The sequence below is a fragment of the Oncorhynchus clarkii genome, chromosome 4, assembly GCF_045791955.1.
Source record: "Oncorhynchus clarkii lewisi isolate Uvic-CL-2024 chromosome 4, UVic_Ocla_1.0, whole genome shotgun sequence".
In the NCBI taxonomy this organism is placed as follows: Eukaryota; Metazoa; Chordata; class Actinopteri; order Salmoniformes; family Salmonidae; genus Oncorhynchus; species Oncorhynchus clarkii.
In genome coordinates, this window is record NC_092150.1 from 45,262,331 (window position 1) to 45,278,989 (window position 16,659).

At 42.8% G+C, this 16,659-nt stretch overlaps 1 protein-coding gene across 1 annotated transcript; it reads right to left on the minus strand.

The window, feature by feature from the left end:
• Positions 1-3,555: 3,555 nt before the first annotated feature.
• Positions 3,556-16,355, minus strand: LOC139407708 (uncharacterized). Its single transcript, XM_071151557.1, has 12 exons — positions 16,062-16,355; positions 9,085-9,196; positions 8,749-8,842; positions 8,516-8,570; positions 8,167-8,307; positions 6,442-6,602; positions 5,732-5,830; positions 5,429-5,574; positions 5,062-5,233; positions 4,807-4,919; positions 4,626-4,710; positions 3,556-4,535 (listed from the first exon to the last, which is right to left on the minus strand). Exons 1-12 carry the CDS (start codon positions 16,177-16,179, stop codon positions 4,479-4,481), a joined length of 1,353 nt encoding a protein of 450 aa, XP_071007658.1. The 5' UTR covers positions 16,180-16,355; the 3' UTR covers positions 3,556-4,478.
• Between the last annotated feature and the right edge of the window lie 304 nt (positions 16,356-16,659).

Sequence of the window (16,659 nt, forward strand, 5' to 3'; positions counted from 1 at the left end):
CCGGTACTGCTACTCATTCTGTTCACCAGTTCCGGAGGTCAACGTCACCGGCCTTCTAGGCTGCACTGAACTTTCATTATGCACACCTGTTTCCAATTCCTCACTGATTGTGTTTGTATAAATGTGCCCTTTGTTTCCCCATTGGGATGTCGATTTATTGTTCCCATGTCCGTTGGTTGTGTGAGTACCTATGCATTGTCTCAGCCTGTACTGCATATTTTGTGCATTGTGTATTACTGGTTTTGCCCCGTGTCGTTGTACAAGGTTTACCCTCGCTCTTTTGTTTGGGTACATCCCAGTATTTTGTTTACGTGTTTGTTTTGGGTACATTAAAAACCTCTTAAGGATCCACTCCTTTTTTCCGCCTAAAATGACATCCACAAATCTAACTGCCTGTAGCTCAGGCCCTGAAGCAAGGATATGCATATTCTTGGTACCATTTGAAAGGAAACACTTTGAAGTTTGTGGAAATGTGAAAGGAATGCAGGATAATATCACTTCTATGGGACTGGGGGGCAGTATTGTGTAGCTTGGATGAATAAGGTGCCCAGAGTAAACTGCCTGCTACTCAGGCCCAAAAGCTAGAATGTGCATATAATTAGTAGATTAGTAGATTTGGATAGAAAACACTCTGAAGTTTCTAAAACTGCTTGAATGATGTCTGTGAGTATAACATAACTCATATGGCAGACAAAAACCTGAGAAAAATCCAACCAGGAAGTGGGAAATCTGAGGTTTGTAGGTTTTCAAGTCTTTGCCTATCCAATATACAGTGTCTATGGGGTCATATTGCACTTTCTAAGGCTTCCACTAGATGTCAACAGTCTTTAGAACCTTGTTTCAGGCTGATACTATGAAGGGGGAGCAAATAAGAGCTGTTTGACTAAGAGGTCTGGCAGAAAATGCCATGTCAGACAATCAGTCTGCTCAGTCACTGTCGGCAGACAGCAATGAATTTGATTGTAGTTTTAAACCGGTGCACCGTGTTTTTTTCTGGAATGCAAATGGAAAAGTAACCTAGGCCAGGGTTTCCCAAACCCGATCCTGGGGGGGGCTGTGTAGTGCTAGGGCAAAGACCAAAACGTGCACCTGGGGGGACCTAGGACCGAGTTTGAGAAACCCTGGCCTAGACAGCCAATAGTTGCTGGTAGATCTGCATTATTGTCTAGGATAATACATTTGTGTCCCCCGTGGGCCGTCTCGTACATAAAGCATCCTCCATTCAGGCTGCAAAGGCATAACTTTTCTCCTTAACTAGCTTTAATGGCAAGCCGCCTGAAAAATATGTGCACTGTCTTAATAAAACAAAAGTTTCACAATTTTTTTTATTTGTTGGACAATTTAGGATGTTGCACTTCACGTTCAGCCAGTTTTCCCCAAAATGGTGGTGCAAAATATTGATCCATTAAGATATTTTTCCCATCAGGAAATGCGGGAATATTCTGGTAGGCCGGTCTGATCGGACCTGCATGGGCATGCTCCTCAACTGTACTTTTTGTTTCTTTCTCTCGAATAATTAATTGTCAACCCTTCCTTATGACCCAGATGGAATCACGTGATCGTTTCTTAACCCATAGAAAGTCCTGACTCCCGCCCAGTTGACTACTTTCACATGGTGGAAGGCCTCAATGGCAATGTCCATGCCAAAATGGGTTTTATCCATCTTGAGCAGGGCTCTCCAACCCTGTTCCTGGAGCGCTACCATCCTGTAGGTTTTCGCTCCAGCCCTAATCTAGCGCACCTGATTCTAATAATTAGCTGGTTGATAAACTGAATCAGCTTAATTACAACTGGGGTTGGATTGAAAACCTGCAGGAGAGTAGCTCTCCAGGAACTTGGTTGGAGAGCCCTGATCTAGATTCCTCTATCAAATTATGATTTGTTCGGTCTTCCAAGGAACTATTCTGAGTAGTCTTGTGGGGTCATAATAAAGAGAAAAAAAAAAGGTGGCATGGAGAAATTGAGAGAAACGGCAAAAAGATTCCGTAGGCCTACGCTGGCTGCTGCCGATAGAGATAGCGAGGGAGAGTGATGGGGTTATTGACAGGGTTGCAGAGAAAAGTGCATTGCTGAGCTGCCATGTAAGGTCAACAGAGCAACAACTGCTCAGCCGCTGAGAGGTAGGCCTCACAAGCGCGTAGCACGTAAAAATCGTCTGTCCTCGGTTGCAACACTCACTACCGAGCAACTGCCCGAATTTATAGTGCCAACTGTAAAGTTTGGGGCTGTTTTTCATGGTTTGGGCTAGCCCCCTTAGTTCTAGTGAAGGGAATTCTTAACGCTACAGCATACAATGACATTCTAGACATTCTGTGCTTCCAACTTTGTGGCAACAGTGTGGGGAAGGCCCTTTCCTGTTTCAGCATGACAATGGCCCTGTGCACAAAGCGAGGTCCATACAGAAATAGTTTGTCGAGATCAGTGTGGAAGAACTTTGACTGTCCTGCACAGAGCCCTGACCTCAACCCCATCGAACACCTTTGGGGTGTATTGGAACGCCGACTGCGAGCCAGGCCTGAACGCCCAACCTCAGTACCCAACCTCACTAATGCTCTTGTGGCTGAATGAAAGCATGTCCCTGCAGCAATATTCCAACATCTAGGGGAAAGCCTTCCCAGAAGGGTCAATGCTGTTATAGCAGCAAAGGAGCGACCAACTCCATATTAATGCCCATGATTTTGGAATGAGATGTTTGATGAGAAGGTGTCCACATACTTGTGGCCATGTAGTGTATGACTCAACTGAGGGAATGGTTTCTGACATTGACATATGACAGAACTGAGCATACCTGTGATTAGAATTAGATTTACTGTCCTATTATTAGGCGTACTATTGACAAACTTATAGGATATACGAAGGGAGTCCAGCAGCACGCCTTCCTCCCACCATGCAGCATTCCCCCTCACCCTTTACACTTGAAATTCCCACGACTATATCTTGTACCAGTCAGTCCCTGGTTTCACCTGACAAAATGTAGGCTACGTCATATTAACATCACCAGTTTTAGGCAGAAGTTAGACGCATCCATGCATGTTCATTTCTGTTCTCTTGTCACAGATGCGAGTGTTTGGTTCCATCCACTTCCACACCCCAGGAGGACCTGCCCCCTGCTAAGGAGTCCCCAAAACACCCTCATGGTCAGGATGTTCCGTTCCCTCAACTATTCAGAGCAGCTTCTGAAATACAGTATGCCTGGACAATTTTCTTACTGCCCATATATAAAAAGAGGTTTACATGGCTGACACCAAACATGGAGTCGATATCCTAAAAATGCATGATCCCTGCTGAACAGAACACATTGTACAAACATTTGCGTTTATTTATATAATTTTGAATGAAACGTACTACCAATGTAGGAAAAGAAAGTAAAACATTACTGATCATCCACAGATCCTCAGTGTCATGGTTGTGAACTGCTTGTTCACAGGCAGCTGCTGTGCTTATTCATTAGTCTAACAGTTAGAAACAATTGACATTCATGGTCAGAAAACGTGTGGAACAGCACAATTGCTGCTTTGAACAGTTACGTGAACAAAAGGAACAGCGAGTAAATAGTATCGCAAAAGTAATTTAATGCTGAGAGTTCACCTTGTACAAAAATACAGGTCCCATGATCCTCATGTTATTATTGGTTTATTGCAGCATAGGTGTTTGTCTGAGTAAGATGTTGAAGCCTGGAGTAGCAAACAGGCACAACTGTGGATACCAAACATTGTAAAAACGTATATAAATGCTTTGTTCAATTCATAATGTAGTTTGTAAACCGTATCTAATCTCATACAAAAATACAGGTCCCATGATGTTTGTTGTTTTTAAAATCTACCTATCAGGTAACATGGTAGTGAAAAATATTGGGAAATGAATATTACAGTGCGTGTCGAGTTAGGTTCTGAATGCTCATATTAGAAATTGAGGCGATCTATGGTTTACAACTACATGAATGAACAGATATTGGACTGACAACACTTGGACAAGGATTACATTTCCCATGTCGCCCTGCGTACTCCGGAGGGACACGTAAATGGTGCGTTCAAGACAACTCGGAAATTCAGACATTCTCTACTTGGACATTCGTTGTAGAAAGAAGAGGCCAGAGTTTTCCCACTTGGAGAGAATCAGAATCAACCAATAGAAAGCTGTACGCCAGGGCCGTTCAATTACAGTCCTGGAGGGCCGAAACCCTTTTTTGTTTCTACCTGGTAGTTAATTGCACTCACCTGGTGTCCCAGGTCTGAATCAGTCTCTGATTAGAAGGATGAAAACCAGAAGTGCTTTGGCCCTCCATGACTGACATTGAACAGCCCTGCTCTACACATATAACTTATGTTCATTTTAACTCTTGAGTTTCAGAATTGTCATGAATGCACCATAAGGCATGGCCAGGAAGGTAAAGCCTGAACAGTTTAAACCCTACATTACATTTGGTCCTCTACAGTAGGAATGTTAAGTGGTACGTCAGTGGTTTCCTCCATTTTCTTTTAGTCCATATCTTGATCACCCACACTCTGGCGAAGGTATTCCTCATAGAGCTTCTTCTACAGGAAGGGAGAGATACACACAGTTAGTGGTCAAGCACACACAGCACTGCATGCTCACACACATACCACTGCATGGTCACACACTACCTTCTTTGTCTTCACCACCTCCTGCACATAATCCAGCTTTTCCTGTAGCTGCCTCTTCTGTCGGCCAGAGAGAGTGGGCCGAGTCCTGCAGAGATAGAGAGCGATGCTTTAGGCATAATTCATTGATAACTGGTGGTACTTGAACAAGATGCCGCAGTTTGTGAGTGTGCTCAGCTCTTACCTGAAGGAGAAGCGGGCAAGGATGAGGAGTAGGAAGGAGAGGAAGATGAGTCCACCACAACTGTAGAGCTGGTACTCCACGGACATGGAGACAAACACTCTCACTACAGGAGCCTGTGTGTGTGGGGGGGGGGGGGGGGGGCAGAGAGTCACACAAACACAAAAATTCCACGACTCCGTCTCACACACACACAACCACAGTCAGACTAACAACCACCACCCCTTAACACAGTCTCCCTCTTACAAATACACTGACCAGGTAGAGAGAGAGGGCCTCGATGCCATCATCCCCCAGGGCCATCTCTATCAGCTCTTTGGAGAAGCTGCCCAGCACCAGGGCTGCCATCAGCATGAAGGGGACACTGAAGCCCAGAAGAGCCAACAAACAGCCCTTACAGCGCGCCCGCCGGTTATCTACACTGGTCTGCCTGATGGAGGGAGGGAGGGAGAGAGAGAGGGGGGGTGGGTATTGTTGTGTTGGAAAGGAGAGAAGATCAGTGATGTGTGTGTGTGTGTGTGTGTGTGTGTGTGTGTCATCTACAATATCCTCAGTCATACAGTCTTTATCAGCAAGTTGAGAATAAGTGCAGGTGTAAAACACACTGCATGCATGCGTGTGTTACCTGTCTTGGCTGAGTGTATCTGCAATGGCCTCAGTGATAAGCTCACAGTCCTTCTCTAGTGAGTTGAGTGTGTTCTGGACTGTCTGGTTGATGGTCTTCTCGATGGTGCGACATGCCTCCTCAATCTGGTTCACACAGCGACTGGGCTGGGGTTGGGACAAGCAGGTGGAAGTGAAGTTCAAAACATATGTACATAGTATACATACATTTTATTTATTTAGCTAGGATAGTCCAAGATTGCCCAGGTTGGCACATGCAGTGACTTTCAGGTGCCGTGTACAAAAAGGTGGGTGCGGTGGCTACCTTGTTGGGGTTGGGAACATAGATGGTAGGCATGTCAAAGCCACACTTGTTGAGTCCCGGCCGCTTGCACAGCTCCTGGACTATCTGCATCATCACCCTCTGAAAGAGCCAATCACGACAGGGATATATTTTCTGATTAGCTAATGTTTGAAACTTCAAGCTGGGAGCTGTTAGATTATAACAAACTGGCCAACTTCCTCCCAGCCCCTTGTCTACCTTGCTCATAATGTAGATATGTATAAGGTGTGTGTAATAGATAATTTCCAGGTGAAATAAACACAAAAGCGTCCGTTGATAAAGTAAAAAAAAAAAATCTATATTTTAGTACAATTTGCTCGAGGGAGAAACCTCCAGCACAGAAGCAGAGAAAATGTCTTCTGATCCTTCCCTGAGCTGGCCCTAATATCCCAAGCACATATGTTCTCTAAACACATAAAAGACAAGGCAGTGAATCACACACTCTCACAGAGTACAATAATAACCAGTGTGTCCTCGGAACTGGCACCTTTAGACTGGCACCAACACTATCAGCAGATAGGTTATGGACAGTTCTCCTTCATGTCTGGCCTCCAAGTCTAGTGATTAAAAACCTTGCACGAACAGAATCATGTGTATAACAGAAAAGAAAAAGTATAATACATTGCGTTAATAACTTAAGTGAATATCAACTTTATTCATCTTAAATTTCCCACTACAGTGTGTGTGTGTACCTGTCTGTCCGACTCTCCCCCGGCCTCGTCGGCCTTGCTGAGGTACAAGCGCAGGCGGTCACCGTGCTTCTCGTTGAGCTTCTCCACGATGTTGAGGGTGCGCTTGCACAGCGCCTGGCCCATGGGGTCAAAGAACACCAGGATGAGGTCACACAGCTCACCTGGGAGGGGACAGTACCAGTCAAAAGTATGAACACCTACTCATCCAAGGGTTTTTCTTTATTTTGTACTATTTTTTGTACTATTTTCTGCATTGTAGAACTATGAAATAACACATATGGAATCATGTAGTAACCAAAAAAGTGTTAAACAAATCTAAATATATTTTAGATTCTTTAAAGTAGCCACTTGATGACAGCTTTGCACATTCTTGGCATTCTCTCAACCAGCTTTGTGAGGAACGCTTTTCCAACCGTCTTAAAAAGTAGTTCCCACATATGCTAAGCACTTTTTGGCTGCTTTTCCTTCACTCTGCGGTCCAACTCATCCCAAACCATCTCAATTGGGTTGAGGTCAGGTGATTGTGGAGGCCAGGTCATCTGATGCAGCACTCCATCACTCTCCTCCTTGGTCAAATAGCCCTTACACAGCCTGGAGGTGTATTGGGTTAATGTCCTGTTGAAAAACAAATGATAGTCCCACTAAGCGCAAACCAGATGGGATGGTGTATCCCTGCAGAATGCTGTGGTAGCCATGCTGGTTAAGTGTGCCTTGAATTCTAAATAAATCACAGAGTGTCACCAGCAAAGTACCCCCACCTCCATGCTTCACGGTGGGAACCACACATGCAGGGATCATCCGTTCACCTAGTCGGTGTCTCACAAATATGCGGCGGTTGGAACAAAAAAAATAAAAACGCAAATTTGGACTCATAAGACTAAGGGACAGATGTCCCACTGTCCTTGCTCGTGTTTCTTGGCCCAAGTCTCTTCTTATTATTGGTGTCCTATAGTAGAGGTTTCTTTGCAGCAATTCACCCATGAAGGCATGATTCACACAGTGTCCTCTGAACAGTTGAGAGGTGTCTGTTACTTGAACTCTGTGAAGCATTGGGCTGCTATTTGAGGCTGGTAACTCTAATGAACTTATCCTTTGCAGCAAAGTAACTCTGGGTCTTCCTTTCCTATGGCGGTCCTCATGAGAGCTAGTTGCATCATAGCGCTTGATGGTTATTGCGACTGCAATTGAAGAAACTTTCAAAAGTACTTTAAATTTTTCTGATTGACTGACCATGTCTTAAAGTAATGATGGACTGTCATTTCTCTTTGCTTATTTGAGCTGTTCTTGCCGCAATATGGACTTGGTCTTTTACCAAATAGGGATATCTTCTATATACTACACCTACCATGTCACAACAGAACAAATAGGCTCAAACACGTTAAAAAGGAACAAAAATCCACAAATGAACTTTTAACAAGGCACACCTGTTAACTGAAATGCATTCCAGGTGACTACCTCATTGAAGCTGGTTGAGAGAATGCCAAGAGTGTGCAAAGCTGTCAACTTTGGAGAATCTTCAATATAAAATATATTTTGATTTGTTTAACACTTTTTTGGTTACTACATGATTCCAGATGGGTTATTTAATCTTCACTATGATTCTACAATGTAGAAAATAGTAAAAAATAAAGAAACTCTTGAATGAGTAGGTGTGTCCAAACGTTTGACTGTTACTGTATATTCACAAAATTACACACCCTACACCACCATATTGTGGTGACCTACCCAGCCACATGATGGCCTGGTCCACATCGAAGGGGTACTTCATGTCCCCGTCCACCAGGCCAGGAGAGTCCACAAACGTCACTAGGCTGAAGCGTTTCTGCCGCGATGTGCAGATCTCAGTGCCCAGGTACTCAGACACACCTACAGGTAGAGAGCGAGAGAGCCCTTTACTTGAATGGTATTTTCATGCATTTCACACAAAGTGCTGACAAATGTTTAGAATGGGTCGTCAGTCATGCTACCATTAACATTGTATTTCTATTGCATCATATAATACAGGGCAGGGAGTTGTTTCCTGAGTCTTACTATGACGCAGACTAATGAGGTTGAATCAACTCTGAAGTCTCACCCTTGATCTCGTGTAGCGGTTTGAAGTGTGGGTAAAGGTGCAGCGTGGCATTTCCCTGAAATACAGCAAGAAACAAAACAAAGTTTACATTCTGCGAGAAAAACAAATATCCACCGTGTGAGCACTTACTCAAGTGAAAAGGTTAAGCCCCTCAAAGTACCTCAACCAAAGTGCATGACGTGAGGAGCAAACTGAAGGGGAAATTCACTCAGAACTATACCAGCAGTACTCACTGTGAGAGACTCTCTCTTGCGGCCACTAGTAACAAAGCTGAAGCCTTGCGTCTCAATGGCCACTCCTGTGCGCTGGATGTGCTCCTCCACATACCTGAGACAAAGTTACAGCAGACATTAACAAGCACTCTCTCTGGCATTCATGTCCACACACACAATGACAAATGGACCATGGGACATAATTACAATGACTTTGAAGCAAAAGGAAGCATAGGGGACAGTAAGTATCAGTGAACGGAAAAGTCCCTGTCCCTGATGGAATACTTTTCAAAGTACATCCTTCTCTCTACCCCTTCTGGCGTTGTCAATGATAACCTTGATTTGATTGAACATTACCAGTTGATGAAGGAGCTCTTGCCGGCAGAGTGGTTGCCCATCAACATGACCGTGATCTTTTTCCTGGGTGCCAGCAGAGTCACGCCAACTGACTGGGCCACTGCTACCAGCCCTAGAATAGAGACAGCAGGGGATGTGATCAGGACAATTAGCTAACGTTAGATAAGCGAACATCGGCTATCTAGCTATGGGATAAATATTAGCCACAAACTTGCGCATCGATTTGATGAGTTTCATATAACGCTGATTGATCAAATTTGGTAGTTTATTAGCATTAGCCGCTAAGCTATAGCTAGCTAACTAATCTAGCTATTGCTAACAACTCCTTTTTTTATTTTTTTTATTTTACCTTTATTTTACTAGGCAAGTCAGTTAAGAACAAATTCTTATTTTCAATGACGGCCTAGGAACAGTGGGTTAACTGCCTGTTCAGGGGCAGAACGACAGATTTTGTACCTTGTCAGCTCTGGGATTTGAACTTGCAACCTTTCGGTTACAAGTCCAATGCTCTAACCACTAGGCTACCCTGCCGCCCCATAACAACTCCTGCTGGTAGTCACATTATAGAGGCAATCCTAATTGAAATATTAACAAAGTGTCCTCCCCACCAGTTTCAGTAAAAAGCTGAGGGATGTGGCTGGAGAAATACAAACTTCAAATCCATAGACTACGCTATGTATGCAAGGGTTCTGATGGGGTTCGACTGTTGAACTAAGCTCAGGCATTTATACGTCCTTTTCTTCAGGAATCAATGTGTAGCTAAATACCATAAATATATAAGCAACTAAGTAGGGTCCCCCTCCCCCCAAAATGCATATTTTGACCAATGGGTAAAATAATTTGTTAAATTGTGTAGATAAACCCCCCCCCCCCCCCCCTTAACATCATGTAGCTCTGATACACTACATATACAAAGGTATGTGGACACCCCTTAGCAGTAGAATGGCCTTACTGAAGAGCTCAGTGACTTTCAACATGGCACCGTCATAGGATGCCAACTTTCCAACATGTCGGTTTGTGGGGGACCAACTCCATATTAATGCCATGATTTTGGAATGAGATGTTCGACGAGCAGGTGTCCACATACTTTTGGTCATGTAGTGTCTGATTGGAGTTTAACTTTACAGTAGTACAATTCAATACCTACGTTTTTGACCAAAAAACTCAAGATGCTTATAAAAGGGTCTAAGATTAAATTGTTCCTTCTCTTATTTGTTCCTGACCTGCTGTGATGAGACACTTTATTTCTCTCCCCAACCCATGGACTTTTGGGACATGGCCTTTCAGGCTATGATTTCGCTCTCTCTGACCATGCTTAGAATAATGCCTTGTAATTATTGTTAACGCCTTGTAACTTAATAAGCTTTAGGCCTTGCATGGGTATCCAGCCATTTCATAAAGTATTTAAATACACGTGTATTTAAAATTCTATTCCCAGACTTTTCTTCAATGCCTATTAGTGTAACTCAAGTCTCCTTGCATATTCCTATTTATACTATGGAGTCAGATAAAGATAATTAATTGAATGGGCTAATTGCTTAGTCTTATGAATCGCATGTGATTTATATATACACTAGGCAACAAAAAAAAAAAAGACGTCCTCACTGTCATCTGCGTTTATTTTCAGCAAACTTAACGTGTAAATATTTGTATGGACATAAACAAGATTCAACAACTGAGACAAACTGAACAAGTTCCACAGGGGGGGGTCAAAATCAAAAGTATCAGTCAGTTTCTGGGTGTGGCCACCAGCTGCAGTAAGTACTGCAGTGCATCTCCTCCTCGTGGATTGCACCAGATGTTCCAGTTCTTGCTGTGAGATGTTACCCCACTCTTACACCAAGACACCTGCAAGTTCCTGGACATTTCTGGGGGGGGGGGAATGGCCCGAGCCCTCCGATCCAACAGGTCCCAGACGTTAATTCTATAGCTTGTGTTAATACTTGGAAAAGGTGAATTGTGACACGGCAAACTAGTGTTGAACAAGCTTGATATGACTGAAGTCCCAGAGGACCTCATAGCGCAAAAATAGAGCAGTTGCAATCAGAACTTAAATATTGCTGTTACATTGCACATCCTCAATGTCATAAATATATACAATTCTGGCAAATTAATGACGGTCTTCACACACTTCGCAACGAGCCAGGCGGCCCAAACTGCTGCATATACCCTGACTCTGCTTGCACTGAACACAAGAGAAGTGACAAATTCCCTAGTTAATATTGCCTGCTAACGAGAATTTAACTAAATATGCAGGTTTAAAAAAAAAAACACTTGTGTGTATTGATTTTAAGAAAGGCATTGATGTTTATGGATAGGTGCATTTGTGCAACGATTGTGTTTTTTTCGCAAATGCGCTTTTGTTAAATCACCACCCGTTTGGCAAAGTTGAAGTAGGATGTGATTCGATGATAAATTAACAGGCACCGAATTGATTATATGCAACGCAGGACAAGCTAGTTAACCTAGTAATATCAACCATGTGTAGTTAAGTAGTGATTATGTGAAGACTTCTTATTTTTTTTTAAATCATCAAAGTTTAATGCCATCTAGCAACTTACCATGGCTCCTTGCAGCTACAAGGTCCTTTTGATGCTGCACTCGCGTAACAGGTGGTCAGCCTGCCACACAGTCTCCTCGTGGATTACAATGTAATCGGCCATAATCGGAGTCGAAAAAGGCAGATTATCGATTATGAAAACTTGAAATTGGCCATGCCGATTAATCGGTCGACCCCTAGTATGTACGTACAGTCACTGTGGGGACGACATCGTCGATGCGGTTATTGATGAAGCCAGTGACTGATGTGGTGTACTGCTCAATGCCTTCGGAAGAATCCCGGAACATATTCCAGTCTGTGCTATCGAAACAGTCCTGTAGTTTAGCATCTGTGTTATCTGACCACTTTTTTATTGACCAAGTCACCGGTGCTTCCGGCTTTCATTTTTTTGCATTTAAACAGGAATTAGGAGGATAGAATTATGGTCAGATTTGCCAAATGGAGGGCGAGCTTTGTACGAGTATCTGCGTGGCGTAAAGGTGGTCTAGAGTTTTTTCCCCCCCTCTGGTTGTCATTTTAGGGAACTATCGCTTTAACAAATGTGTGATGAACATGAATTAATGTATTTTATGTGATTATTTATCCATTAAATGTACTTTTTTCTATTGAAATCCTTTTAACATCATGTGCCAGAGAACCTTATGGCTGAGCCCGGATTGAAGAAAAAGAATACATACAAAAAACATATTTTGGGGGCCAGGGCTAAGCCAGGGTTTCCCCAAACCAGTGTTGCAACTTAGCGACTAGGTCGCTATATTTAGCGAGTATTCAGACCCCTCTAGCGACACATTCTCAAAAACGTCAACTAGCAACTTTTTCTGGTGTTATTGGAGACTTTGACACTGACGTGAAAGCACGTATCATTCTTACTCTTCTCAACGTGGGCCCCACCCCTGTCCCAAAGCACTCACAGACAGCCCAGTCCTCGCACAGCGGTCCCTCCCAGATGCAGTCAGAGCAGGAGATGTTCACCCCTCCACGTCCAGACTGCAAATGAATCACGCGAGTATCTGGCTTACATTCAGAGCGGGATGTAAATGTAAAATGTTCTTTGTTTAAAATAAATCACACAGCCTCAGTCACTTACTCACCTTGTCCACTGTGTGTGTGCCTCTGTGACATAAGCTAAACATCTAGCTGGCTAGCTCATCATGTCTCAGTCTAAACTGTACACTCAAAAATACAGAAAGGAGTGGGAATCAAACCCTGAATTCAAAAGGCTAGTTGAAGTCATTTATTGGAGATGATACACGGGCATACTGCCTGTATTTTAAGTCTGATTTCTACACCAAACTTAGTGATGTAAAAAAAAAAAAAAACTTAAACATACTCAAAAGGCAAAGCCTTACAACAGTTCCACTCAAAACAAGCTGCCATTTATGGTTAAAAATATTGACTGCAAAAAAAGGCTGAGGGCACCATGGCATTACCTATCGCTGAACACTAGGGTGCATTTCACAGTCACCAAGTCCAGTGAACACTGCTACATGGCTGAGGTTTTATACTCCATGTACAGTGATCCTCAAAACATATTGTATCTGACTTTTTTAAGTCATTGCTGGGTGAGGTACAGTTGGCCATCAAGGCTTTTGAGGGAGAACAAGTAGATCCTCTTAAGCTACTTGACAACTTGGTTAGCCTGATCAAGTCTGTGAGCAGCAGGGTGCTGAATCCACTGGCAAATGTTGATGTACTCAAAGGGCCAACAGATGGATACATCAGTCCCAAACCGTACCTTGGTTACCTTTTTGAGTCAAAGGCAGCTGAGCTCCACCTTGCGCCTGAGGATGAAAACAATGTCGAAAGTGGGGTGTAGCCTTCACCGTCTCCCTCACTAATGAGTTGAGGGTGAGACTGCCGGACAACATCGAAGCATTGCAGTACATGTCAGTTTTCAATGTGGAGGAAACTCTAAAGCACAATAAGAGCCCTGGAGAAATAGCCAAGCTCTTTGGCTACTCCCCTGCAGTGATAGACAAGATTGTCCAGCAATGGCGTGCCATCCATCTAAGTAAATGGAATGAGACAAAAAACACACTGGGCTTCTGGAGTGTGATTTGGAAGTTCAGAGATGCAGCTGATATCAACCCGTTTCAAGAACTTGCCATGGCTGCTGTGTCTATGTTGTCCTTGCCACACTCGAATGCTGAAGTCGAGAGAGTATTCAGCCAGATGAGTGTGGTAAAAAGCAAACTTAGAAATCAGATGTGCTTACAGACCCTTAACTCCATCCTGTACATTCGATATGGACTGAAGCTGTCTGGTGAGGCTTGCTATGAGCACCAGCTGCCTGATATTATTTTGCAGCTTTTTGGCACATCAGTTGCTTACTCATTTAAGTCAGCTCCCTCAGTTGCTGAACCTGCCATAGAGAGCCTTGACCAAAATGACGATGACCCACTCTTTCTGTGAGCCAGCACAGCCTGTGTGTGTGTGGAGGGGGGTCTGAAAAAAATATATATAATGGATTAGGGCCAGACTAATTACCATAATTTTCTCAGATTGCCATTGACAGTTTGTTCTATTGTCTCTTTTTGGTCCATTTAGATTGTTAATGTAGATTGTATACAAAAAAAATGTTATGGTTAAAAATGTTCATGTTTTACTGTGACTTGTTGTAGGCTCCTAAGTGGACCATAAGGTTAAAAACCAAACCAAATTAAGAAAAATAAACAAAAACATTTTTTTTTTAATTACCCTAACTCCACCAGGGTGTCTCTTTTGGGTCACTTTTGCCGGTCCCAAGCCCAGATAAAGCAGGAGGGATGGAATTGTGACATTAAAAAACAAAAATCGACAGAAGAAAGTTCATTTGTAGTTCTAAAAATATTTAGGTTTTTTTTTTTTACTCACTTTTTGTCTCTCCCACGACGTTATTCCTCTCTCCTACAGCGTCCATCACAATTACATGCACAGGCGATGACGTGATTTAGCGACTTTTAGGACAGCCAATAGCTACTTCTTCTACTCCTTACTGAGGAGTTAGCAACACTGTCAAAACTCCTTACCCGGAACCCAAACCGGCTGCGCTATCATGCATACATTTATTTTGTCCCCCTACACCAATCACCACACGCAGGTTAAAATATAAAAACAAACTCTGAACCAATTACATTAATTTGGGGACAGGTCGAAAAGCATTAAACATGTATGGCAATTTAGCTAGTTAGCTTGCACTTGCTAGCTAATTTGTCCGATTAAGCTAGCTTGCTGTTGCTAGCTAATTTGTCCTGGGATATAAACATTGAGTTGTTAGTTTACCTGAAATGCACAAGGTCTTCTACTCCGACAATAAATTCACACATAAAACGGCCAACCGAATCGTTTCTAGTCATCGCTCCTCCTTCCAGGCTTTTTCACATTTGAACTTATATGGTGATGCAGCTAAACTTTCATAGTATTACCAAGACGACCGGCAAAACAGTTCGTCTTTCAATCACCCACGTGGGTATAATCAATGAGGAGATGGCACGTGGGTACCTGCTTCTGTAAACCAATAACAAGATGGGAGAGGCAGGACTTTCAGTCCTTCAGAAATAGAATAGAAAATAGTTATATTTTAGCCCTTGGCATGGCAGACGCGCGTTGGCGCAATAATTGAATAACATAGATTTCTAAATGTATTTTGTGACGCTCGCGCACGCGACTTGTCCGGTCTGGTCAGCATGTTAGGTTAACAAATTTGGAAAGCCCTGCCCAAAGTTACTGCTTATGCCTGGAGCCAGCCCTGCTCAGAACTATGCTGTGTGAAAATAGAACATTATAGTTCCAACGTCTGATTTGTCTAAGTAAAATGCATTTTATAACATAAGTAAACAAAATTATCACTATAGAGTGAATGGACACAAACTACGCCCTTTTAACGTAATGTTAGTAGCAAGCTACTAGCTAGTGAAGCGTTAGTCAGAATCAATCGGGTGGGTATAATTTGTGGAACATTCCAACAGGAATAGGTTCCTAAAACGTCGTAAATAACAAGGTTGCCAACAAACAACGCATACAAAGTTGTATAGAGGGCGAATAAGATACCGGGTAGGGAGTGGGCTATTTCATTACGTTTTCACTCACCGCGTTTATTATGTATTCACCTGCGTTTAAAATGTCTTCACTCTGGTAGCCTATGGACAAACATTAAGAACAGGTTACGTGGTGAGTTGAAGCCTATTCGGCAGCTAGTTAGCTAGGTATATTGATCGTGCTAACTTTTATATGCGTTTGTTGGCAACCTTGTACATTACGACGTTTTTGTTACAGATTCCTGTTGGAACGTTGCACAAATTATACCCACCCGAATCAATGAGTCATACCAAATATAGCTAGCTAGACATACAGGCTGAATGACATTCCGACTGCAAATGCCTGTTGAAATTGGTGCTCTTCTTCATTTGATCAGACATTAGCTAGCAATCTAACTCACCACTGTCGGCATCGATGTACAGCTGATGACAGTCTCGTAAAATCCGCTCATCGCAAGACACACTACCAGATAACAAGTCGGCATTTGCCGCGATTCTGCTCTTGATTTTCCCAGACATTGCAAAACGTTAATCCAAACGTATGACGGAAAATAAATGTTTTAATTAATGTTTTAATGTTTCAATTTCAGACTGATCTAAATGGCCCCTCTTCTTACTCCGTCTAAATTTAAATCACCCCGGTCCGTTGTAGAGGAACGTCGGAGCCACGTAGTCAACCAGTATATGCAAAGCCTTTCGGGTAGTGTAGTTCCTGGTTCTTTTTATTTGGTATCATGTCGTTTGCACGTGCCATCAGCTACAGTGCAGTAGTGTGTGGTCAGTCATGTTACATTTTGTAATACAAAAAAAGGACAAAATTGCACCACCAACTAACCCTAAACATATATACCAATAATAATTGATATGTCTTTACATAACACTTGGCTTCACAAAAAAAAACAAATAGACCAATATAGTTTAAAATGCCTTTTTTTGATTATGGCACTTTTTGATTTCGGTGCCAGGGAGTAACAAAGAAACAATAAGAGCATGTCTTTT